Source organism: Gigantopelta aegis, chromosome 15, assembly GCF_016097555.1.
Source record: "Gigantopelta aegis isolate Gae_Host chromosome 15, Gae_host_genome, whole genome shotgun sequence".
Taxonomy (NCBI): Eukaryota; Metazoa; Mollusca; class Gastropoda; order Neomphalida; family Peltospiridae; genus Gigantopelta; species Gigantopelta aegis.
Window position 1 is genome coordinate 40360303 of NC_054713.1, and position 27400 is coordinate 40387702.

The following is a 27400-nucleotide window of genomic DNA, read 5'->3' on the forward strand; positions in this document are numbered from 1 at the left end:
AAAAATCCATTCTAGCAAACAAAAGTGTAACACCGTCCAGTACACAAGAAAGTGTTTGTTTCGAACGGTGTTCAGGCACGTTATACAATAACCTGTTCATGCATACTTTATTGTTGAAAGTGTTTGTTTCGAACGGTGTTCAGGCACGTTATACAATAACCTGTTCATGCATACTTTATTGTTGAAAGTGTTTGTTTCGAACGGTGTTCAGGCACGTTATACAATAACCTGTTCATGCATACTTTATTGTTGAAAGTGTTTGTTTCGAACGGTGTTCAGGCACGTTATAAAATAACCTGTTCATGCATACTTTATTGTTGAAAGTGTTTCCGATCTCTGCAGAAAGACCTCACAAATGAACAGCAAGCAGACGACAACAAATTGTATGTTGATTGTGCGAACGGTTCGCGAAAAAACAAACCTAACAGACTTTGAAGCATAACTCAGTTAGGGACATTGATGATATCAGTAGATAATGTTTTTATACCTTTTCATCAAAAACTTTTAAAAATTATATTAACTGATTGTTTTAGTCAAGAAACCATATCATGATAGTTTTTATTTGTTTATTTATCGTTAATTCTTGCCATAACTTTAATGTTTAACTCTGAATGGCAGAATTAATGGACTGTGGTTTAATTAACTTCATATGTTGAAAATATTTGTCTGTTTATGGGGCAGATATGCATGTATAGTGAACAACAAAAGATTTGTGAATTTGTTTGTGTTTTGGGGGGGGGGGGGGGGGGTTAAAGTTAATTGGGTAAAAATTGACTATCGAAATGGGCCAGAAATATTCACAGGACATTTAGTCTGTCAGCCAGGACCCAAAATTGTGGGTGGACAATATACTCATTTTTGTCAGGCCTACATACTTAGAGATGGGAAAAAGTATGATAACATTGCAGGACTTGATTGACAATTTTAATAGACACAAAAATGAATGGTATTCAGACAGAATAATTTTAAATAAATAAAAGAAAAGTGGATTAATAAATTGGCATTTCTTTTGTCGTTGGTATAGCTCAGTTGAAGAGCACTTTGAGAAGTCATGGAAAGTCATGGAAACAGGCTTCCTGTCCTGGACGGACGAACCGGTTGAGGCTGGTACTTGTGTCCAGGATAGGCGTGTGCTAAAATAGCTTGCTCTGAATGTGCATATTAAACAATTTTCCATTCCGTCCATTCCATGGAAACAGGTCCCCCTTTTCCATTCCATCCATTCCATGGAAACAGGTCCCCCTTTTCCATTCAGTGGACCAATAAAAAATGCGCTAAATTTCCTTCTTTCAAACTTTTCCCCTTTGGAATTAATCCTACGGGGACAAATTCCATAGCACCCAAACCAACCCCCTGCCTGCTACCGATCCCGGTTGTGCTGCTGGTGCTCTTCTGCACCTACCAGTGCAGGCGGTCCCTTCTCCCACCCACCCCAACCATTTCCTGTCCTGGACAGACAAGCCAGCCGAGGCCTGCACCAGTGCCCATGACAGGTGTGCACTAAAACAGTTTGTTCTGAATGTGCACGTTAATGCCTATATCATACCATACCATGGAAACAGGATGGGACGTAGCCCAGTGGTAAAGCACCCTCTTGATGTGTGGTCGGTTTGGGATCGATCCCCATTGGTGGGCCCATTGGGCTATTTCTCGTTCCAGCATATCAAAGGCCATGGTATGTGCTATCCTGTCTGTCAAAATTACCAAATGTTTGACATCCAATAGCCGATGATTAATAAATCAATGTGCTCTAGTGGTGGTGTTAAACAAAAACAAACTTTTTTCATGGAAACAATGAACACTGTTAGACCTTTTTTCATACCCTCCCAAATGTGCCATGTCTGGTATATTAAAGACTGTGATATGTGCTGCCCTGTCTGTAGCTATGCTTTTAAATAAAAGATCCCTTGCTGCTGTTTCGTGGAAATTGCCGTGGCAGCAACAGGTTTCTACATATGGTGGTGGTGATTTTTAGCTTGGCCAGTAAAATATTCGCTTGAAGTGCTAGAGTTGGAGGATCAAACCAAATGGGTTTTTTCCCCACCACCACAATCGGTGCACCATGCCTGGTATATCAAATGCAGTGGTATGTGTTGTCCTGTCTGTGAGAAAGTGCATACTAAAGATCCCTTGCTGCTAATGGGGAAAAGGTAGTGGGTTCCTCTGAAGTTGGGCTCTATGTTGGTGTCAAATTTTAATAAAATCACCGATAAGCATTCCTGTCATTTTTCCTGTTATTTGTATTTTATTATTTTAATAGTTGTAATTATGTTGTATATATAATATAATATACTATTTTTCCATTTTCAATATGCATAATAATTTCACAAAATGTTTTGTTTTTGTTATCTGTGTATAGGTTTGTCTGGTTAGGGCCATTCCAGAATTGATCAAGAGGGGTTGGGGAGTACCAGAGGCACCTCTCACAAAATATATATTGTTTAACCCTTTGAATTAGCAGTGAAAGGGTCAAACCATGTATAGTGAAAACTGCAGCTGACCAAGGCGGCATAAGATAATAATTATGGTGTTTTGATACAACAAATGTTTAAACCATTGTGCAGTGATACCCCCAAAGAACAAAGTAAAAAAAAAATCAATCTGGTTTTAAGGGGTATTCGGTTTAGAGAGGTTTTGTTATAAATGTCCAGTTTTGGGAGAATTCAGCTTTACTGAGGGTCCAGTTTTGTGGAGTTATAACTACCATAATGACAACCCCAAAAAGGAGAAAACTGTTGTACCGACAATTAAAAAATGTCTGGTTTTGAGGGGGTATTTGGCTTACAGAGGTTATGTTCTGTATCAAGTTCAACTGTATCATAATGATGATAACAAAACAAAAGAAGAAAATTTGTTATAAATTTTTTTATTGAAATCAGATCACAGTTAATGTTGTTTTCTGTGTGCTTCATCGTACCTCGCCCGCACACGAACGACGACATCGACAACAGTGCCGTACTGTTCCGAGTGGGTACAAAAAGTATTGAATATTCAACACTGCCGATACCTAGCGGCTTCATCTTTACAGTTAAAAACATACAACTCCAGCTATACTCAAGCTCTATGTGGTTTCTCGCAGACTCTCGTCAAACTTCGACCCATCTACCCAATCAGAACCGGTAACCATGTGTATTCAGTAGCCTGTCGTGCCCATCACAGCCTAAGTCCAAAATGGTAATCGGAGAAGACTGAGTTGGATTCAAGGAATGAATTCCCGAACCCCAACTCTGATGAAGGCATATTTTAGGTTTTTGTTAAATTGTTATACTTTTTAAAAATTATTATTGATAACAAACACAACCTAGACCTCACCCCATGCAAAAATCCTAACAAACACATCTGAAATGGAGGAGGAAAAAAAAATTCAATTTAGAATACCTAAACCTTAAATGTTAAAGTTTAACACATCCCAAAGCTGAAGTCTAAAATTGATTTGTTCACGATAAATTTTAAAATTATGTTTTTTTTAAAATTAAAACATAGACAAATGTTAAAATGGAACAGTTTTTGTTATTCAGAATAAAAAATGTTTAAGCTTTTTTTCAATTGTTAATTTGGTTGAAATATTAATCAGTATTAAAAAGCATGATATATTTTTGCCAATCTTATTAATCCTTTGGTTTTTTTAAATACATGAATTTTCCATAATTATACACTGAACAGGCAAATACTATTGTTGCCATGGTTATGGTTCTTCTTCTGCAGATCTGTAGTCTTAGTTTGACTGAATCACATCACTATGAATAAAAGACTCGGGGTTGGGAGAAAAAAAAAATTACACAAAAAATTCACATTATGCAATAAATATACAAAAAGAACAGACATGAAGAGAGCAAATGTTAGGAAATATCCTACAATCCTATATTGCCCCTATCATAGCACCATTGGTTATTAGAGTATTATTTAAATGGTCTGAGGTTCCATTTGGTTTTAGTCAACAATCACATAGTACTAAACTACAAGTCTGTGGCCACCGTCTAAGCATGTCTCCAGATGAACAGGTGCTAATAATCTACAAGTCGGTCGGCCACCTCTACTAGTGTTCTCAAATGAACCGGTCAGTTGCGTTTACGCTTAAACTGACCATTCAAGGGACATCGGTTAACAATTTAGGATGATCAACATGTACACAGTTTTATTTATTTTAAATTATTTTATAATAAAACGATAAAAATGGAAATTGAAGTGATCATTATTAATTTCATATTAATTTGATTTGATTTTTTTCAGAGTACAATACACTTAATGTATATTATTCAGACTGAAATAATTAACTTTTTTGAAATTATGTGGCTGCCATAATAAGAACATGGACAACTGCAATGACCCAAAAAATAAAAATAATAATAATAAAAATTAAAAATGATACTCCCAAAACAAATTGTTTCTTGTTTATAAAATATTTTACATTTAAAAATAAAATAGAAATAGAAGTCGTTTGAAATTCTGTAAAACTACTGAATATTTCTTGTTCTAATTTAAATACAAGAAACCCTATTTAACTTTCAAACTTTGGAATACAGGCCAATTAAAATTAAACACAAACAATTTTAAATTTTTTTTTAAGAGAAGTTATTTTTAAACAGAGTACCATGTAATAGTTGATCACCCTAAAATTGAAAATAGATCGCCTTCCGATTAAAAAATGTCCATTGGTCAACCATTATATTATCTTTGGCTATGCTGTTGGCTAAAGCGAAATAGCTATACAATTTATTTACAGCTTTTTTTTTTCTCTGCTCATTATCTAAGATGTTCACTTTATAACAATGACAATCAAGTTTTACGCTAAAAGACAAATTTCCTATTTGTCATGCCTTTTAACCAAGTACAAAATATACTTGGGCAGATTGGTAGTGAATATATCCAGGATCTGGGCTAAATGAGTTTGGGTTCTGCGGCCAAAATCAATAATTTTTACATTGTTAGGACTTCCCTAACCTCTCTTTCTATTTTCCTGACTGCCCAATCTTCCACAAATATACTTTCGTAAAAAATATCAGAAAACTTGTCTTGCATACAAATGTACTATGCTTTTTCGAATATCTAAAAACAACTACACGAATAACATGTCTATATATATATTGACAGAAAGAAAGAAATAAGGGATAAACCAATTCTAACTGCAAAGAATGACTGCAACAAAAGCCCTCATCCATAGTGTCGGGAAATCATGTGTTACCGACATTCAATTCCACATCACATTTTTGTATTTTGTACAAACATTATGACGCGTATAATGAATTTTAAATTTGATCTACAATTCCAAGTGTTCCCCCATTTCTTTCTCAGTATATTTACACAGTGGTGGAGTTCGGCTCTTCAAAAAAAAGAATAGTTATGATTTATTTTTGAAGTGAAATATGATGAGCCCAATAAGTTTCTATATCTTGTTGATGAATATAAACTAAAACAGTGGGCCCTTACAAGACCCTAGGGATCTATGCTGCTCTTCCACCCTGTTCCACCACTGCATTTGCATAATTATGTGGCACTGACATGTAGGTCTACACTTGACCAGTGCTAACAAATGTAAATATATATTGCGGTACCATGGCTATGCAAGGTTATTATGCTTTAATTATTTCTGCATTTTGCTAAACGGTGAATGTGTGAAATACAATTTATGCTATAATTTTGTACAATTAATTACAATTGTTTAGATCTGAAAACCATTCAGTGGATGTTAATTATTAAAATGGTTAATTTTAGTTTTTTTAATCGACCATTAATGAATTTTTCAAATCTATTTGTAAAATTTCATTTCGATTCAACATTTTTCAGTTTATTACAATTTTGTTTACCTATCTTTTTGTTCTATCAACTTTTTAATGGAACCTTGAATATATATTTATATAAAGTTACAGAAATAGAAGAAAAAAACAAAACAAAAACATATCGAAATTATGATTTTCAACTATTTTGTTTATAAACATAACTACATTAAGAACAAATAATGCCAGTAAAAATACTATATAAAAGGTTATTTACAACATAAAATAAGACCATATAAATTGTTTGGTTTTTCATTAAGACAATTGTTTTTAAAACATAAATAAAAGCACTGATGAATCCTTAATAAATTGATAAAATTGGATTTTTAATAAGCAGATCCTACACATTACATTACATTAAAAAAAAACTAATTAAAAAAAATATATTAAAAAAAAAAGATACAAAAAAGGACAGAACACAAAAACTATAAATCCATAATAAAAGTTAAAAGACAACAGGTTTTGAAGATGTGTTGCATAAATGTTTCAAAAGACAAAAGAAATTTTCTACATGGACATATACGGTATATAAAATCTTGAGGTAAAAATCTTCCCGATCTTTTCGCTATCAATCGATATCTGACGACTTGCGTCATAATCCATATTGAAATTTGTGCATAAATGCCTGTCTAGAAATGCATGAGCAACAATAACCTTTCATGACATTCACAGCAGCAACTAATGACGTTTTAACGAGCGTTTTTTTTTATTGTAATGTTTTGTTTCTAAAATTAAAAGAAATATTAATTTAGTAATGAACTAGCGGTTATTTTCGTGTGTCTAAACACGGCCGGGTGTTGTAACCACCGACTGCGTCATGAGTTGCGTCAAGTGGACCTTTGTCGGCCAGGTAGAGATCAATAACACAACCGTGGAAGTTACTCGTAAACGCGTCGTCGGTCATCGTTTTCAGGTTTGGAACTCCGCCTGGAAAAAAAACAGAAAGAAAAAAAGTCAACAAAGATACAGCTTATATCGTTTAATTATGTAAGTATGTTTGTGTTTGTATGTATGTCTGTTTTAGTTATTTGTGATAATATCACTAGGTAGTGAAATCATGCGTTGGTCGTAAACCATATTTCACTATGCATACTATCGAAACAATCGATAGTTGAGCCAACAAATGTGATAGTTATTGACAGTTGAATTAACTATTGATGCACTGCTATCGAGGCACTGACTATCACAACATATCGATGCATTGCTATCGAGGCACCGACTATCACAACACATCGATAGCTGAATTAACTATCGATGCACTGCTATCGAGGCACTGACTATCGCAACATATCGATATAGTTGAATTAACTATCGATGCACTGATATCGAGGCACTATCGCAACATATCGATATAGTTGAATTCACTATCGAGGCACCGACTATCGCAACATATCGATATAGTTGAATTAACTATCGAGGCACCGACTATCGCAACATATCAATATAGTTGAATTGACTATTGATGCACTGCTATCGAGGCACCGACTATCGCAACATATCGATAGTTGAATTAACTATCGATGCACTGCTATCGAGGCACCGACTATCACAACATATCGATAGTTGAATTAACTATCGATGCATTGCTATCGAGGCACTATCACAACATATCGATAGTTACACTGCTAGATATTATGATGTAACACTATTTTTATTGAAATTAAACACCATCCCCAGTAACACTCCTTGGATGTGGGGTGGGGAGATGGAGAGTTACAGGGGTGGCCTAATTTTGACCCAAATTACGGACTATAATGCCAGACCATACCCCCACCCTCCAATTTACATAATTTTAGAAAATGTCCCTACCCCTTCACAAATAAGTCAAATGACAAACAATATATTTCTAAATCATGGCCACTAGATGGGATACTCGTATATTTTACCTTCTACTTTTCAAAATCAAACCTCTAATTTATTAAAAAAAACCTCTAAGCAACTAGTTAAGACCAATAAAAGATTAATTCTTACCAACAAATATATTTCCTAGCACATTGAGAACTTGCAGCGGTCCTGCAGACGATCCCATCACAGACTGATCCGAATCGACCGTCAGATTTCCAGTCCGACCAAGTCTGAAAGAGAACAAAAACAAATGTTTTTAGACATCGCCATAAAAAAAACAGTTGAGGTGTGTATTTGTGCGCCTGTGTGTGAGAAACTGAGACAGAAAGACAAAGTTAGAGAGTGGGAGAGAAACATAGAGAGACAAAGATGGAGACAAATGGAAACGGATTGATCAGAATGATGTCAGATTTACAGTCTGACCAAGTTTGAAATAGAACAAAACCATATATATATATACTTATGGCTTGATCCTTTAAGGTACATATGTGTCTTTTTTATTGTTATATTAGTGTTAGGTTTATTTGAAAAGGGTAGTTGTCTAAAGCTGTAATGTTGTGTGAGAGTGATGGAGTAGAGAGAGGTGGGGGAGGAAAGTAAGAGATAATCACATCAACAGAGGGAAAGGACAGGAAGGGAGGGAGGAAAGGGATAGGAAGGGAGGGAGGGAGAAAGGGCAGATGGGGAATTGGCAGGAGGGATAGAGAGTGGACAGTAACTGAGGGAAGAGAAAGAGAGAGAAATATAAACAGAGGGAGTAAAGTTTGTTTTATTTAATGATGCCACTAGAGCACATTGATTTTTTATCTTATTGGTTATTAGACGTCAAACATATGGTCATTCTGACACTGTTTTTAGAGGAAACCCGCTGTCGCCACATATGCTACTCTTTTACGGCAGGCAGCAAGGGATCTTTTATTTGCGCTTCCCACAGGCAGGATAGCACAAACCATGGCCTTTGTTGAACCAGTTATGGATCACTGGTCGGTGCAAGTGGTTTACACCTACCCATTGAGCCTTGCGGAGCACTCGCTCAGGGTTTGGAGTCGGTATCTGGATTAAAAATCCCATGCCTCGACTGGGATCCGAACCCAGTACCTACCAGCCTGTAGACCGATGGCCTAACCATGACGCCAATGAGGCTGGTGGAGAGATAGAAAGACACAGAGAGAAAATGACACAGAAAGAGAAAGAAAATGGAAGGCGATAGAGAGGAGGAGAGATGGATGAAAACATTTCATGTAGTGTTAGTTACCTTTGAGCTATGACAGTGTGTGGAAAGCCATCATCCACCTGTCGTGTTGACCTGATCACGCCCGGTCCACTGCCCAACTCATACCTGCAAAACAACGAAGAAAAACCGTGTTTACTGTACAGGTGTAACAATATGGGTAGGGTGTGATACGGTATGTATCCAATACTTAGGTCAAGATACAATACGTATGGTGATACTTAATTATACTGACCCATGATCATGTTATATACATATAAATACAAAACATCTATCACCCGTAACTTCTTGGCCAGTCCCAAAACTGCTTATTTAAAGACAGCAATAACTATGTTTAAACTTACTACTTAAAACTTAATGGTCAATATTTACAAAGCCTGTTTTTGACTTACATATGTATACATTTACAATGCTTAAAACACTTGTTTTGGAAAAGCTTTGTAAATTCTGTCCAAATTACGTTAAAACTTCTTAATGTTCTCATTCAGAACAAGCCGTTATAGTACACACCTGTCATGGATGGATGGTTCTGACCACTGCCAGTTCCTTTGTCCATGACAGGAAAGTACGTTTTTAAACTTTTAACAATTACGTACTTAACAAGGACGTGTGTCATACTGGTTATTTCCGTCTATCTTGAACTACATGAATAATAAATTGTTATGACACACGTGTGTCATACTGGTTATATTTCCCTGTATATCTTGAACTACGTGAATAATAATCGTTATGACACACGTGTGTCACACTGGTTATATTTCCCTGTATATCTTGAACTACGTAAATAATAATCGTTATGACACACGTGTGTCATATTGGTTATATTTCCCTGTATATTTTGAACTACATAGATAATAAGTCATGTGTCATACTGATTATATTACCCTGTATATCTTGAACTATGTGAATAATAAATCCTTATGACACACTGGTTATATTTCCCTGTATATCTTGAACTACGTGAATAATAAATTGCTATGACACGTGTGTGATACTGGTTATATGTGTCATACTGGTTATATTTCCCTGTATATCTTGAACTATGTGAATAATAAATTGCTATGACACGTGTGTCATACTGGTTATATTTCTCTGTATATCTCGAACTGTGTGGATAATAAATTTCATTACGTACTTAAAAATTAGGAACCCATCCTCCAGTCCTATAGCAACGTAGTCGGACCCTCTGAGCTGAGTGTCGGGGTTCTGGCCCTGCCAGAAGATGAGTCCCTCAGGTTCCGTCGTGCGGATCGTGAATCGTATCACCTCCGCGGTCTGACGCTTCTTATGCGGCAGCATCGACTTCGCAAATTCCACATAGCCATTGCCAACAAAATCGTAGGCCGTGCCAACATGAACAGCTGAAAACCAAGTACCCAATAGTGGAAATGCATTTTAAATGTCACTTGTTCACTACTTTAAATACTGTTTATTTGAAGTATTTAGGCCTCTGGTTTATATCACAATCAATGTATTACAAACACATTTTTCAATGTATATAGAAGATATGTGTAAAAAGAAATACATATTTAAATACTGTTTATATATTATTTTTTATTCATCTCGAAGTATTTTAGCTTCTGGTTCATATTACAATTAATGCATTACAAACATGTTTTTCAACGGGTGAGATATAGCCCAGTGGTAAAGCACTTGCTTGACACACAGTTGGACTGGGATCAATCCCCATCAGTGGACCCATTGGGCTATTTCTTGATTCAACCAGTACACCACCACCATGGTATGTGCTATCCCTTGCTACTAATGGAAAAATGTAGTGCATTTCCTCTCTAAGACTATACCAAAATTACCAAATTGTTGACATCCAATAGCCAACAATTAATAAATCAATATGCTCTAGTGGTGTCATTAAACAAAACAAACTTTAACTTTAACTGTGTCACAAAGTACGTATTTAGATATTCTTTGTTTACCTGTATCACAGTTCCTGCCCAGGAAGCCAAGCTGACAATCGCACTTGTATCCCTCCTCCGTCACGCCACATCGGCCGCCATTTTGACACGGGTCAGAGGTTATACAGATGTTGATTTCCGTCTCACAGTTCTTTCCTGTGAACACACACAGACAATGAGTAAACATCAATAAATAATTAAATAAATAAATAAACAGATAAGTAAATATATTCTTCCCTGTAAACAACACACAGACAATGTGTAAACATCAATAAATGATTAAATAACCAAGTTGATAAATAAACAAACAAACAAACAAACAAACAAACAAATTCTTCCCTGTAAACAACACACAGACAATGTGTAAACATCAATAAATGATTAAATAACCAAGTTGATAAATAAACAAACAAACAAACAAACAAATTCTTCCCTGTAAACAACACACAGACAATGTGTAAACATCAATAAATGATTAAATAACCAAGTTGATAAATAAACAAACAAACAAACAAATTCTTCCCTGTAAACAACACCCAGACAATGTGTAAACATCGATAATTAACTAAGTAACTAACTTAATTTAAAAAATAAATAAATAATAAAAATGTATTAAAACAATAGAAAATAATAATAATTTTTTTATTCTTTTGTTAATTTTAAAATATAATAACTATTAAATAATAATAATAATAATAATAATAACAACAACAATAACAATAACGCCACCAACTACAATGCAATATATTGAACTCCATTTGTAGTTGTAAAAAGGATGTGACCTGAAAAAATAATACATTTAACTGATTTTGTATAACTGGATCTATTCTGGTAGGCACTAAATAACTTTAAAATGTGTCCAGATCGATCTCCGTCGGTGGCCCCATTGGGCTATTTCTCGCTCCAGCCAGTGCACCATGACTGGTACATCAAAGGCCGTGATATGTGTTATCTTGTCTGTGGGATGGTGCATATAAAAGATCCCTTGCGGCTAATCGAAAAGAGTATCCCATGCATGAAGTGGCGAAAGCGGGTTTCCTATCTCAATATCTGTGTGGTCCATAACCATATGTGTGACGTGATATAACCGTAAATAAAATGTGTTGAGTGCGTTGTTAAATAAAACATTTCCTTCAAAAATGTTTACAATGGTTAAGAATAGTGTGTTTTATATAGCAACTTATGATAACAATAACAGATGAAAATTGGGTGGTGCTTTTTCAGTGAAGTACGGTATATTCCTTAAGCAGTCTAATGTATGTGTTACACTAATGATTGTAATTTTTACCTGTGAATTCCACGGTACAGCGACATCTGTAGTCATCCAGTCCGACACTGTCACAAATTGCACCGTTCTTACACGGCTTTCTATCACAGATATTTCGGTCTCCACATTCTCGAATGTTGTAACTCTCAATGGCGTCTTTCACCAAGTCAATATCCTGATCATTAATCATCAGCTGCAAATAGACATTAAAACATCCTCCTTAGATAGTTTTTCTCATTTATTTAAATAAAGTTTTTCTCAAATATTTAAATAAAGTTTTTCTCAAATATTTAAATAAAATTAAACAAAATTTTAGTATCAAGATCTTATACACAGAAAAAAGTCTTCAATAAATAAGTATCATCAAACATGTTAATATAATTAAACTGTAAATTATAATTTAAACACAGAACAAATTCTCATTAAATAGGTGTTTTCAGATATTAAATAAAGTCAAACTGTAAATTTTAGTCTCAAGATCTTAAACACAGAAAAAAGTGTTCATTAAATAGCTATCCTCAAACATTTTAATAAATGAAACTGTAAATTATAATTTAAACACAGAAAATGTTTTCATTAAATAGTTATCCTCAAATATTTAAATAAAATAAAAATGTATATTTTAATCTCATGGCCTATAACAATTTTTTTTTTTCATTAAATAGATACAGAGTATGAGATATAAAACAGAGGTGAACCAGGAAGAGGTGAAGTCAGGGGAAAAAAAAATCATTATAATATATTCAGCCAATTTTTACACCTCCTAATTTTAAGGGCCATAACTCTTTAAATGTGGGCAAATTACTATATAAAAGTCAATTGACAGGTGGGTGGTGTCGTGGTTAGGCCATTGGACTACAGGCTGGTAGGTACAGGGTTCGCAGCCCAGTACCGGCTCCAACCCAGATCGAGTTCTTAAGGGCTCAATGGGTAGGTGTAAGACCACTACACCCTCTTCTCTCTCTCTCACTAACTAACTAACAACTAACTCACTGTCCTGGACAGACAACCTACATAACTGAAGTGTGTGCCCAGAACAGCGTTCTTGAACCTAAAATTGGATATAAGCACAAAATATAAGATGAAATAAAAAGTAAAACTAGATCTTTAGCTCTACACAATAAAGCTATCCACAAAATGTTATGCTGAGGCACTGTAAAAAGAAAAGAAAAAGTCTGGAAAGCTATATATAACTAAGTACAGGACTAATAATGAAAAACAAAATGGCCGCAATATTCTACCTCTGATGCAATGCAGCCCACAAAACCTGGAATGTGTCCGACAAAAATGGATGCAGGGACAATCTCAAATGGATCAATTCCACCCAGATATAGAGGGCGCTTCAGATTCAGACCAATAGTTCTTCCTGCCACCGACCCTGAAATAGCGTCCAGTTAAATATCAATTTTATTACATGGCAGGCATTCCAGTTAAATATCAGTTTTATTACACCGTATCCATTTTCATAAGACAATCGTAAATGTACAATCACTTTGTAAAACAGTCACATTTATGAGTGTGAAATAATCACAAGCTTTTTATCTTCTAAACATTTTCTGTACCATAATATTCCAGGTTATATGTAAGCAAGGTATGGTAAGGGTATCCTGCAAATAATGTTAGAATTTTTAACAGTAAATTTGTGAATATTAATTTGTCATAAATGATGATGACCTAAATTGAAATAAAGATGCTCTACCTACTATAGAATATAATTGGCATGCAATATTTATCAACTGATTAAAAATTATTAGCACATAAACCATGTATTTGTTTTGGGGGAAAATAACAATTATTTATTTCATTTCATGCATAGATATATATACAGATATATTAATTCTTGATACTTTTCAAGGGTATTTAAAACATTTTTTTAATCGTTTCTCTACTTTCATGCATAAATATATTTAAATATACAATAGACTATGATATATTTCAAGGATTAACAAACACACAAACACACCATCATACACTCATAAGTAGTAACACATACACAAATGCACGCACACACACATGCATGCACACACACACACACATACACACACATATATATATAATTGTCTCAGTAATTTTATTCTTGTTCTTAAAATATGAAAATTATTCCATCACCAGAGGCTCCAACTTGTTGGAGTGTTAATGAACTGGTTTTCATATATGTTGTTGCTAGTTATTTATGAAATACACATGTAAAATAAATGGAAAAAGCAGAAAAGCACATGAAATAAAACATAGCAAACATTATTAATCATGCCTCATTCATGCACATACATTGCGACTGCACCTGATTCAGGCCAAACATAAATCAATATATAATAGGAGAGGGTCTCCTAACTTGTGCCCAGTCCTTTTGTGTATATATATCTTATATGCAATAAAATATGTTTTCAATCAAACAAATAATATGTAAAACATTCTGGCTTACAATTTCATTTACATTATTATTATTATTATTATTAGTTTTACTTTAACCCATTTTATTCCATTTTACAGCAATTTTAGTTTAAAATAAAATGAATATATCCAATATAAATCTTTCCGATTTAAAATTTCCTTTATAATTACTTTTCTTCTTATTTTACATACCATTATTATTAGTAGTAGTTTTACTTTAACCCTTTTTATTCCATCTTACATCAATTTTAGTTTAAAATAACAGAAATATATCCAATACAAATTTTTTTCTGATTTAAAATTTCTTCTTATTTTACATACCATGCATGACCTTTGATATACCAGTTGTGAAGTACTGGTTGGATGGGACAAAAAACACGGCCCCACTGAGGAGGTTCAATTCAATGATCCACGCACCTCAGGCGAACACTCTACCAACTGAGCTAAATCCTACCCTTGGTCTGCGATGATCACCGGCCTCAGTAGTATAGTGGTTAAGCCACTGGATATAAGGCTGGTAGGTACTGGGTTCACAGCCCGGTACCGGCTCCAACCCAGAACAAGTTTAATGACTCAGTGGGTAGGTGTAAGCCACTACACCGACTTCTCTCTCACTAACCACCAACTAAGAGAGAGTTTAATGACTCAGTGGGTAGGTGTAAGCCACTACACCGACTTCTCTCTCACTAGCCACCAACTAAGACAGTTTAATGACTCAGTGGGTAGGTGTAAGCCACTGCACCGACTTCTTTCTCACTAGCCACCAACTAAGAGAGAGTTTAATGACTCAGTGGGTAGGTGTAAGCCACTACACCGATTTCTCTCTCACTAGCCACCAACTAAGAGAGTTTAATGACTCAGTGGGTAGGTGTAAGCCACTACACCGACTTCTCTCTCACTAACCACCAACTAAGAGAGAGTTTAATGACTCAGTGGGTAGGTGTAAGCCACTACACCGACTTCTCTCTCACTAGCCACTAACTGAGAGAGAGTTTAATGACTCAGTGGGTAGGTGTAAGCCACTACACCGACTTCTCTCTCACTAGCCACCAACTAAGAGAGTTTAATGACTCAGTGGGTAGGTGTAAGCCACTACACCGACTTCTCTCTCACTAACCACTAAATGGAACAGAATTTAATTGAAAATTTGTAATATCTTTTTAAAAAATTACATGAAACAGTTACGCTTGAATATTCATTTCTGTTTTACTGGTGATCATGGTAACCACAAACAAAGATCCATGCCAGGCAAGTGAACATTCCCATTCATGTTAATGTTAAGAGTATAATATGTAAAGCATTGTCATACATAAAGGGTTAAACATCAACAATATGTGCAGCTTTCTGCATGCAATGTCAGTATGCAGACACACAAACAACAGAATTCACAACATAGAATTAGTCTTTTTGAAAGATAATAAATAATTATTAAAAAGAAAAAAAGACAAAAAAAGACACACAAAAACAACCCACTACCCTCCCTTAGTGTTCCTAAGATCTAGCTCTCTCACCCTTCCTACACTAACGAAACAGATAGGCTTTTTATTTGATATTTGTGAAGAATATGCTTTTAATTGGTCACAAAGTCACAAAAAGCAACACCTAAACTCAAGCTTTAATTATAATTATTAAGTAATTAGATTATTCATGTTTCAGTCTTTAAACAGTGATTTTAAATATTTCCATGATTAACTAGACTTAACAGAATTTATGTATCAATATTCAATGTTTATTCTTACTACCTACTTGTAAACTAAATATTTCACACTAAAAAGTAAAATAAAATTCAATATTTGGTATTTAGTTATTAATCAGAAATTCTTATTAAATCTACAAAATGTTTTAAATAACAGAGACCAAAAGTCTAAAGACAATACCGGTATATAAGCATGCATCTCTTCTGTATATTAAAAGCAGTATAAATGTTTCTATGTAAAAGCAGAATATATTTGTGACAAATTAGTTGTTAACAGTAAATATTACAGAAATGTTTGCTGCCTTTGAAAGAGAGCAATGTAAAACAAAAATAAAATGCTGAAAATCTCCATGAAACGTTTGCCCCAAATGTCTCTCCTATTTGACACAAGCAACATGGAAGCTGCAAATGAATGTCCAATACTCTGAAAAATTGAGGCTACAAGTCAGCAACAAAAACATCTAGCAACATGTAAGCAGTGGTATAGAAAACATCATCGGAATATTTCAATATTAAAATACTGCTTACATGATGACAGATATACACTTTAGGCCTCTTTGTATGACTGTACTGCCTCAAAATTTACACAGAATATACAGACTATGGTGTTAGAAAATGAAAAAAAGCCGACAAAAATGTAGGTTTTAAAAAATAGAAACGAAAATAAAATGATATAGAGAAAACAGCCCGAACTGAATCAAAGCAGCAGAGGTCAGATTTGCTGTGGTGTGAGGCAGCGGAAACGGTTAAAATACCTCGTCGAGAAAATATATCGCCTCGCTGCCTTCTCGTGTAGTAGTACGTGCGGTCATCAATGTGGGACAGACGCACTGAGGTGGAAAAAAGAAGTCAGTAAGTACGTCAAAACTTGTACAGGAAAACTAATGAAATTTATTTTTAAGCAAAATAATTTTATTTGAGTTGTCTTTCTTAAATGGAACTCTTTTTATCATCATAAACTAATGAGTTCTGAAGCATAAATATGTTGATATAACTAAGGTGGAAAAAAGAAGTCAGTAAGTACGTCAAAACTTGTACAGAAAACAAATGAGAAATTCTTTTTAAGCATAATAACTTTATTTGAAAGTCGTCTTTCTTAAATGGAACTCTTTTTTTTTTTATCATCATAGACTAATGAGTTCTGAAGCATAAATATGTTGATATAATTAAAGTACGTCAAAACTTTTTTTTAACCATAATACATTTATTTGAGAGTTGTCTTTCTTAAATGGAACTCTTATTTTTATCACAAACTAATGAGTTCTGAAGCATATTTGTATACAGGTTTAATATTAGTTATCTTTGATTAAACTCTTTTACTGATGAGTTCTGAAACATAAATATGTTGATATAATTTTTAAGTTGTCTTTTCTTACATAAAACGTTTACCAATCAGTTCTGAAGCATAAATATGAGTTTTATTTCAGAAGTTTAACAAAAAATTTAACCCCCACCCCCCCCCAAAAAAAAAAACCCCACCTTTTATTAATGAATTTTGAAACCTGAATAGGCCATTAGGTTTACCTAGTGAGCTTTGAAGAATAAATGTGTAATTGGAGAGTTGTCTTTTCTGAGATGAAACTCTTTTTATTAGTGAGTTTTGAAGCATAAATATATGTTTAACTTGAGTATTGTGTTTTTCATAACAGAATTAATTTACCATTATAACCACAAGCAATTATGATTTAAAAAATAAAATAGAACTCTTGTTTTTTTTCTATCATAAAGAATTAAGTTAAAGAGTATTGAATTATAAATCTTGTGATGAATACCCTTTCTTTCTTACAGCATATGTTATTCTGCCAAAAAAAAAAATTCAAACAAAACATTTTATTATTATTATTATTATTATTATTATGTTATTATTATTTATTTATTATTTATTATTATTATTATAACTTGATTATGCTTACTTTTAACAGTCTTATAATTATATAGAAAATTATATTTTCTGGGCTGTTCATGTCAATGAACTACAAGCCTGGCAAAAACTGCATAATGTAAATAGTAAACAAGTATATAACATATGTTGGAAATATTAAATACTTTAATCTCAAACATGCCACAATACCTTACAAATGTGAGTTATTTCACAGACAAGATTTCTTGGCAAGACATTCAGGTGTCTTTTTTTTTAAAGTTAAATTTAGCATCTTAAAGAAAAAGGAAAATGACCAGATAGACATTACACAAAATTAATAATCATGACTTTTGTGAGACTGAATTTTTTTAAAAGAATTTGCACATAAAAATATATATTTACTAATCAATTTAAAATCCTTTAAAAATCAGACATATGGGTGTGAGAATATCCCTTTCGGTCTCTTTATTTTTAATTTTTGCATTTCTCAGCTTTGACAAAATTAAATAATAGAGATAAATAAGCTTATTCATTATAAAAATGAACCACTTAAAAAAAAAATCCTCCATATTTATTAACAGGTCAAAAAGGATTGAATTTCAATGTTAATAATGGCAAACTGACTACTAGCAATTCAATTAAATCCTTAAAAAAAAATTTTTGGAATTTCTCAGCTTTGATAAAATTAAACAAAATGAACCACTTAAAAAAAAAAATCCTACATATTTATTAACAGGTTTAAAAGGACTCAATTTCAATGTTAATAATGGCAAACCTTGACTACTAGTAATTCAACTATATTCCCTCCACCAAATTGGCCACCACAACCCAAGCAAGTGTGAAGGATTAGGACTTGAAATTATTTGGTTTAATCCCTAATGGTAATGACTACTAGTTAAGTACACGAGGGCAGTAGTGTGAAACATTACAATTTTATTAAAGGAAAGGAATATTTGTCCAAAGACACCACAACATATTTAAACCATGGTTATATGGTGTCATAACATATTTAAATTTTTGGTCAAGGTCAAGGTTGAGAGAGAGAGAGAGAGAGAGAGAGAGAGAGAGAGAGAGAGAGAGAGAGAGAGAGAGAGAGAGAGAGAGATGAAAAAGAGAACTAGAGAAAGAGACAAAGTGAGAGAAATCAAGAAGGGGAATTGCCAGATAAGGAAGAAATGAGATGGAAGTCTAAGGGAGAGAGAGAGAGAGAGAGAGAGAGAGAGAGAGAGAGAGGGACAGAGAGAGAAGAGAGAGAGAGAGAGAAAGAAAAGAGAGAGAGGGACACAGAGAGAGAGAAAAAAGAGAGAGAGGGACACAGAGAGAGAGAGAGAGCGAGAGAAGAGAGGGACAGAGAGAGAAAAGAGAGAGAGAGAGAGAAAGAAAAGAGAGAGGGACAGAGAGAGAAAAGAGAGAGAGAGAAAGAGAGAGAGAAAGAGAGAGAGAGAGAGGGACAGAGATAGAGATAAGAGAGAGAGAGAGAAAAGAGAGAGAGAGAGGGATAGAGATAAGAGAGAGAGGGACAGAGAGAGAGAGAGAGAGAGAGAAAGAGAGAGAGAGAGAGGGACAGAGATAGAGATAAGAGAGAGAGAGGGACAGAGAGAGAGAGAGAGAAAAGAGAGAGAGAGAGAAGAGAGAGAGAAAAGAGAGAGAGAGAGAGAGAAAAAGAGAGAGAGAGAGAGAGAGAGAGGGACAGAGATAGAGATAGAGAGAGAGAGAGAGAGAGAGGGACAGAGAGAGAGAGAGAGAGAGAGAGAGAGAGAGAGAGGGACAGAGATAGAGATAAGAGAGAGAGAGAGAGGGACAGAGAGAGAGAGAGAAAGAGAGAGAGGAGAGAGAGAGGGAATGAGAGATAGAGAGGGGAGAGAGAGAGAAAGAGAGAGAGAGAGAGAGAGAGAGAGAGAGGAGGGAAGAGAGAGAGCTGAGAGAAGAGAGGAGAGGAGAAGAGGAGAGATCTCGTAGGGCTTCCAGAGATAGAAAAAGAGAGAGAGAGAGAGAACAGAGAGAGAGAGAGAGAGAGAGAGAGAGAAAGAGAGAGAGAAGAGAGGAGAGAGAGATAGAGAAAGAGAGAGAGAGAGGCAGAGAGAGAGGAGAGAGGATCAGAAGAGAGAGAGAGAATAGATCTCAGAGAGAGAGAGAGAAAGAGAGAGAGATAGAGAGATCTAGAGCGAAGAGAGAGATCTAGATAAGAGAGAGAGAGAGAGAAGAGAGAGAGAGAGAGGAGAGAGAGAGATAGAGGGACAGAGATAGAGAAGAGAGATAGAGAGAGAGGGACAGAGATAGAGATACGAGAGAGAGAGAGAGAGGGACATAGAGAGAGATAGAGAGAGAGAGAGGGAGAGGGAAGAGATAAGAGAGAAGAGAGAGAGAGAGACAAATAGATCGCTAATCTGTATAGGAGATAAGAGAGATAAGAAAGAAGAGATGAATAAAACTAGATATTCGAAAAGAGATCAGAGATAAGAGAGGGAATAGAGCTCTAGCTATATCATATAGTAGAGATCTCATAGAGCAGAGAGGAGCTCTCTCATCGAGAGAATATAGAATCTCTCTCTAGAGAGAGAACTCGAGATAACTCCCATATCTCATAGTATAGAAAAATCTCTTCTCCCCTCTCGAGATGGATCTCCTATATCTCTCCCCGAGAGAAAATCTAGAAAGATCCCTCTCTCTCATAGAGGCGTTCGAGCGCTAGTACATATGAGCTATATCGAGAGAGAGGCTATCTAGAAAAGAGAGCTAGGAGAGACTCTATATCTATCAGATAGAGATCGAGAGGCCCGACACGCGAGCGAGATAACAAAGAGAAAGATCTCGCTTTCCCGCTCTCTCTCTCCTAGCCTCGCGAGCGGGACCATGATCGAGCTCCGCAGCGATCGATAGAGAAGAGGGATATAGCTCTTCGATATAACAAGAGCTATGGGCCCAAGAGAGAGCTCGCTCTTTTACTCCGCGAGAGAGAGCGACTCGATCAACATATCCGAAATAGACGAAGGCTCTCTGAGAGGGTATAGAAATAGAGACAGAGATGGGAGATAAGAAGCTAGAGGTAAAGAGTCTAGAGAGAGACAGAGAGAGATGAGGCCCAGAGATAAATAGAGATAGAGCGGCGGCCCAGAGCTCGAGGTAACACTCTCAAGAGAGATAAGGATCTAGAGATAAGCGAACCGAAGATCGGGACATAAGCTAGCTATAGAGAAACGCCCCCCTATATAGAGAGAGAGACTCTAGAGATAGCAGACGTATCGATCTCTTCTAGAGCTCTCGATAGCGGGACCCGAGCTATCTCGCTCGCGCTCAGAGATCTTTCGCCAGCTCTCCTCAGATTTTCCGAGAGAAGGCGAATAGAGGGACAGTAGATAGGCAGCATCCGAGATCGATCTCCCCTCTCTCGAGAGATAAGAGCTCGCTCTCCTTTTTCGAGAGAGGGACAGGCTCGCGCTAAAGAGAGAGAAAGCTCGCGTGCTCTCTCGCTCCTCTCTCTCCCCTCGCTCATATGCGCTCGCTCCCCCGCGCTCGAAGCGAGAGAGCTCGCTGAGAGAGAGCTCGCGATGATATAAGAGGTCGCTATATCGATTTAGAGAGATTTAGAAAACAGGGGGAACCTGCTGCTTCTACTGAAAACCATTTCTGTCAAAGAGGACCTATGGTTATGTAAGAATCTACTTAGGTTTATGACCCATTGTACTTCAGGCAAATTCTCTACCACTTGACCACATCCTACCTCGGTTTAATAACAGCCAAACTAGGAGAATTCAACGTGGTACCCCTCCACCTTTTATTAACCACAACCTAAGCAGGTTTGTAAACAATTTGGGTTTAAGGAAAATTCGCAAATTTTTTGTTTTCTTAAAAAATGTTCCAACCCTAAATTAGCTCACCCTCATACTGTGACAGCCGACTAAAATGACCAAATAATGAACCATTAATTTGTCAAAAACAATAAAAGTATTTATAAACTTTTAAACCTTGCCAGCATGACAAACAATTGTAGAGGTAGCAGTATAACAGATAGTATTTGATCAGGTTAAAATATTCAAACAAAAAACCCCCACCTGCTTAGTATGTTAAGGTACTCAGTTGCAAATGGTTGCAAATATGGAAACAAATTTGATATTGTACATTTACTTAAAAGGGCCAGAGCTAAATTTTTAGCTGATCAACAAATATTCAGCATGTTATTTCATCATAAAGTGTCTATGGCATTATCAGGGGTGGGAATTGGTGAACTGTAAAAAAGAGGAAATCTAGAGGGGTCCAAGGTGGTGAACTGTAAAAAAGAGTAAATCTAGAGGGGTCCGGGGACAAGGATGATTAAAAGCGAGGAAATGCAATGTTCCATGAAAGGAAAACCGCAGATCCGAGGAGAATTCCCACCCCTGATTATGCATTGCATATAATTCTTATAGTGCTTTTATCCTTTTTTAACACAATAAAAATCATTTACTATTTACATGTAAATGAAAAATGCTGTCAGTGTAATAACTTTAATATTGCACCAGCTCTTTTGCAACTGTATGAATAACACTGATATGCACCAGATGTAAACAGGGCTCGAAATAGCAAAAAGCGGTACCATTTTGTTTTTTTACCTAGCAGCCTCCTATAACCACAAAAAATTGCAGGTCCTTTTTCAAGAGATAGAATCATGTACAATTATCTCATCTGCTGGTTAGCTTGTGATTCAGTTACACTACAATTCCATAACGCTCTACAATAAAACTCAGAGGTGCTAATTGTTTTACACACTGTCACAAACCCTACCCTCACCCTGTGCTGTATTATTTCCAGCTGGCCATTTTTTTCTTAACAGGACATATTACTTTTAGCCTGTTATTTATAAAAACACCCCATAACAGCAGGCAGAATTTTAATTCCTATTTCGAGCCCCGATGTAAATTATAGTGTAAAGCATATCATGTATTGGCAATTGATTTAAATAGAAAAAATGCACAAACTAATAAAACATCATGAAGAACATATAATAAAAAAGCCGCATAAATATTTTAGGCCATTCGCCATTGGTTGATTATCAACACTACGCAGCCCATGATGAAATATGTCTTACCATGGCAACCATGCATAAGCGTTAGGTTAGTTATTTAGTGGTTGCCTTTAAACATAAATTCACAGGTTATGTACAGTTTTCTTAAATTACTGAAAGTTTACATTAGCTTCATTTCTAATAAGTTAACGAAATAGTAAATAAGAAATAAAAACTGCATAAGTAAGGTGCTTTTAAAACTGATGATGAATATAATCTGCAACAATTGCTCTGTAGAAACAAATTGGAGGCTAGCATTTGACAATTTTCACTTAATACAAGACTTCTGAGATTCTACCACAAAAATTCTGATGCTCATCTTAAAACCTTTTGCCAGCCTATATTTAAATGCTGTAAGTTGTGTTTTATGTTTTAACAATATAAGAGGAGATAGAAAAAAAGAAAAAAAAAAAAAAGAAGAGTAGAATAAATTCGGTTTCAGATTAAGAGATTCTGGATTTCTTGATCTCTTAATAATAATATTATACGACAAATCAGATGTAACCAGAAGGGAGATAAACCTTAAATAATACACTTGAAAATACTTTCCTGAGTTTGATGTCATTGTAAAATATTTTTAACTAATAAAACTCTTTTAACGACTAAAATTTCACACGAAATATAGTTTCTTGTTTAGACATCTGCATATTTAATGTGTTTCTTTTCATTCTAATGTTTGTAAGTAGCGAAAAAACTTGATTTGGTCTCCCAGCAATTTTGTACATACGAAAAAAGATATACATGTATAACTAAGGAAATAAAATGAAGTCTGACTTACCGTACCTATCACAAACACTGATATTTTATGCCGACAAATTAATTTATGTTATGTCATTTTAATCATTAAAAAGATGTTAGTCAGCAACATCTTAACAGTAATAATAAACTCAGGACAGTTGCTTTAAAACATTAAACATTTTATGTTCATGTTATGTGCATTAACAGTGAAATTTTAAATGCATGACCCCTTTATAAACACGCAACACCACTTAATATATGGATTTTTATAAACTTTAGACATTATGTTTGATTATTTCAAAATAACATTGCAATGTAAAAATATATTTTGAATTATATATATATATATCAATTATATATACTTTGTTTTCTTAGAATCAGATGTTCATAATTAAAAAAACAAAATAAATAAGCTATTAATAACACTTTTTAAAAAGCTGGTAAAAAACTGCATAACAATTTATGTGTCTATTATGATAAAAAATAAACACAACAAATTATAATATCTTAATACAAACTTCCCCCTAAACAATAATTGCATATTAAAACAAGAAAAGAAAACTGTTTGAAAATGGAAATGCATTGAGAAAGAAAGTACAATGTGCAGATCTAAACAAAACTACAAGTTGAGAGAATCACACAGATGGTTTGTGATGTCACACGCAGGTTTGTGAAGTCAAACTCAAAAGGTTTGTGAAGTCAAACTCAAGTGGTTTGTGAAGTCAAACGTGATCCTAGGCTATACAACCAACTATCCAATCAGCAAACACCTACTTCATGTCACCTGACTAAGAAAACATTCGGAAAGTACAGAGTTCCAGATTGGACAGTTGAGAACAGATTTAATATATGTATCTACAATTTCAATCATTATATAAATCTATTTCATGTCATGTGACTAAGAAAACATTCAGTCAGTACAGAGTTCCAGAATGGACAGTTGAGAACAGATTTAATACATGTATCTACAATTTCAATCATTATATAAATAAAGTGTATTTTATTAAAACTGTGGCAAGAGATCATCTCCCCCTTCCAGTTCTATTCTTCATGCTTCCGCATCCAAAAAACTAAATAACTAGTGTGTGTTGTTTGGGGTTTTTAATTATTTCAAAGAATTAATGTTACATGTTTTTGTACTATCAAATTCATTGTAACATTTAACTATTATAAACAAACGGAAAACCCCCCACATTAACATCATAATTTTGTAAACATAAAATCTTCAGTTAATTTATTTAAAACTGTAATGACCATATATCATGTTGAAACTTTATGATAATTACTTTTTCTGTTTGAAACAGACTTCTGTTTCTGTTCTGTTTCAGTCACCTGGTGCCTTTGAACATCAAGCAAAACCCATTTTTGCGTTTACACAATAAATTTAGCATATCACAATGATACAGAATGAAAAAGGTTACCTGTAATATTTTTAGCATAACATAAATGGCTTAGACGAACTTTGAATCATCAGAGGCCTGTGCATTTTTTTTACTAGTTTCCAACATCTTTATCTAAACTTACTTCAATAAAACTGACTGAACTTAACTAAAAATCATCCATCAATTCAATGATTTTAAAAATTTTAAAAATAATATTTTTAGGAATGTAAAAGCAAAGTTAAAAAAAAAAGTGTTTAGTTCCCAACTGACCAGTGGATGTTACTAACCAACAATGTGTGTGTGCTATAAATGATATGTTCTGTTTGTGACCTACCATTGACAGGGTCCTCGTTATTCACTATAAGCATTCCTTCTCGGCCCTTCCTTTCCGCCATTACCATTGTCCACTCGTTATAGCGAAGCAATTCACGGCTTCGTAAGACTGCTGGACCTGTTCATAACAATGATTAAAGCAAAATGTTTAGTTACTGATAAAACTTCTCAAAATAACTCAGGTTTAAAGATACACATACTTTTAAGAAAATAAAACAAAATATTTTAAAAGATAATTAATTTAAAGGGGAATGAAGAAAATTGAATATTCATACCTGACAAAATATTCAATTAACACAGAGTCTTATTGTAATTTTGAGGAAGTAAAAAAAAAAGTGAAACAAAAAGTAGACTAAAAGATATCTAATTAAAATTTATGTCATGTGGATACAACAGACATAAAAACTAAAATACTCAAACAAGACTGAGTCTAACCCATCTAAACCAGATACTCACAAGAACAAGTAAAAAGTCTGGTTTTAAATGGTATCTAGTTTAAAGAAGTTATGTTCTGTACCAATATTTAAAAATGAACTAAAAAAATGTCTTGTTTTGTGGGAATTCCCGTAGGTTTTGTTCTGTACTGAAATTTAAACAGGGACAATAAAATACATTCGGTTGAAAAATATTCCAGTTTTAAGGTAATTCTGATTTACAGAGGGTCCAGTTTATAGGGGTTTCATTGTATGACTATGCAAACAAAACTTTAGTATAAAAGATACATAATTGTAAAGAAATATATGTAAAGAAATATTCAAACAAAATTTGAATCTAAAACAAACTATAATCACTGGCGTAGGAAGCAGTGGGGGGAGGGGAGGGGGGCATGTTCCCCCTCCACACTTTTCTTGATCCAGTAGCAGCAGCGATGGTTTATATAGATTTATATTCATATATACAGTGAAACCTCTGAAGACCGGATGCTCTGTAAAACATAATTTCCTCAAAACCGGACATTTTTACAGAGTCCCGTTTTAAAAAACAGTACAGAACATAATCTCTCTAAACGGGATCCCTCGTAATAATGGACATTTTTATTGCTCCCAAGGGTGTCCAGTTTAGAGGGGCTTCACTGTATATGTATATATGCCCTCCCACCTTTTGGCACCTTCCTACATCACTGATATTTATAATGTTTGACATGAAAATTCTATTGCCATATAGGCCCACTGTAGACTTTTTTTCCCCAGCAAAACTACCTGATCCGGTATCGAATCTGAATTCAAGGTAGCCGTCTTTGATGAGGATGGCGATGAAGTCCCCGAGGCCGTCCTGCTGCTGAGCGTTGTAGAGGATGATACCGTCGTCCAGGCTGTGCGGCTTGAACATCAGTTTGAGGCTGACCTTCAGCAAGCCATCCGCAATCGTTGGGTATGAGATGAACGATGTCTTGTTGAATGCCGGGTCGATGATCTTCTGGGCTGCAAACAACAAGACAAGAATATTTTTTTACTGCTTGCTTATTTGGAAGCAATATCAGCCTTAATCGGGAAGTAGATAATTTATGCCATTGGTCTTAAGGCTGGTAGGTACTGAGTTTGCACCTTGGTACCAATGCCTAACCACAAGAGATAATAGTAAACAGCTGGAAAATGATTCACGTGTTCTATATTGGAAATAACTCACATATTCTACACTGGAAATAACTAACATGTTCTACACTGGAAATAACTCAAGTGTTCTACACTGGAAATAACTCATGTGTTCTACACTGGAAATAACTTGTGTGTTCTACCCAGGAAATAACTTGTGTGTTTTACCCAGGAAATAACTTGCGTGTTCTACACTGTAAATAACTCACATGTTCTACACTGGAAATAACTCACATGTTCTACACTGGAAATAACTTGCGTGCTCTACACCGGAAATAACTCAAGTGTTCTATACTAGAAATAACTCAAGTTTTCTACAATGGAAATAACTCGCGT

At 34.8% G+C, this 27400-nt stretch overlaps 1 protein-coding gene across 8 annotated transcripts in view; it reads right to left on the reverse strand.

Moving 5' to 3' along the window:
- Window positions 1–2850: 2850 nt before the first annotated feature.
- LOC121389972 (basement membrane-specific heparan sulfate proteoglycan core protein-like) overlaps window positions 2851–27400 on the reverse strand; it is a 299120-nt gene continuing 274570 nt past the window's right edge. For 7 of the 8 annotated variants that reach the window (XM_041521661.1, XM_041521663.1, XM_041521660.1 and 4 more), the window contains 10 exons: window positions 26672–26893; window positions 25474–25590; window positions 16873–16947; window positions 13272–13408; window positions 12052–12223; window positions 10785–10919; window positions 9986–10211; window positions 8875–8958; window positions 7746–7849; window positions 2851–6701 (listed from right to left, as the gene is read on the reverse strand). In XM_041521661.1, the coding sequence (XP_041377595.1) occupies window positions 6541–6701; window positions 7746–7849; window positions 8875–8958; window positions 9986–10211; window positions 10785–10919; window positions 12052–12223; window positions 13272–13408; window positions 16873–16947; window positions 25474–25590; window positions 26672–26893 (1433 nt within the window). In that variant the 3' untranslated portion in view covers window positions 2851–6540. The remainder of the gene's footprint in view (window positions 6702–7745; window positions 7850–8874; window positions 8959–9985; window positions 10212–10784; window positions 10920–12051; window positions 12224–13271; window positions 13409–16872; window positions 16948–25473; window positions 25591–26671; window positions 26894–27400) is intronic. The other variant, XM_041521657.1, reaches the window with a different exon arrangement.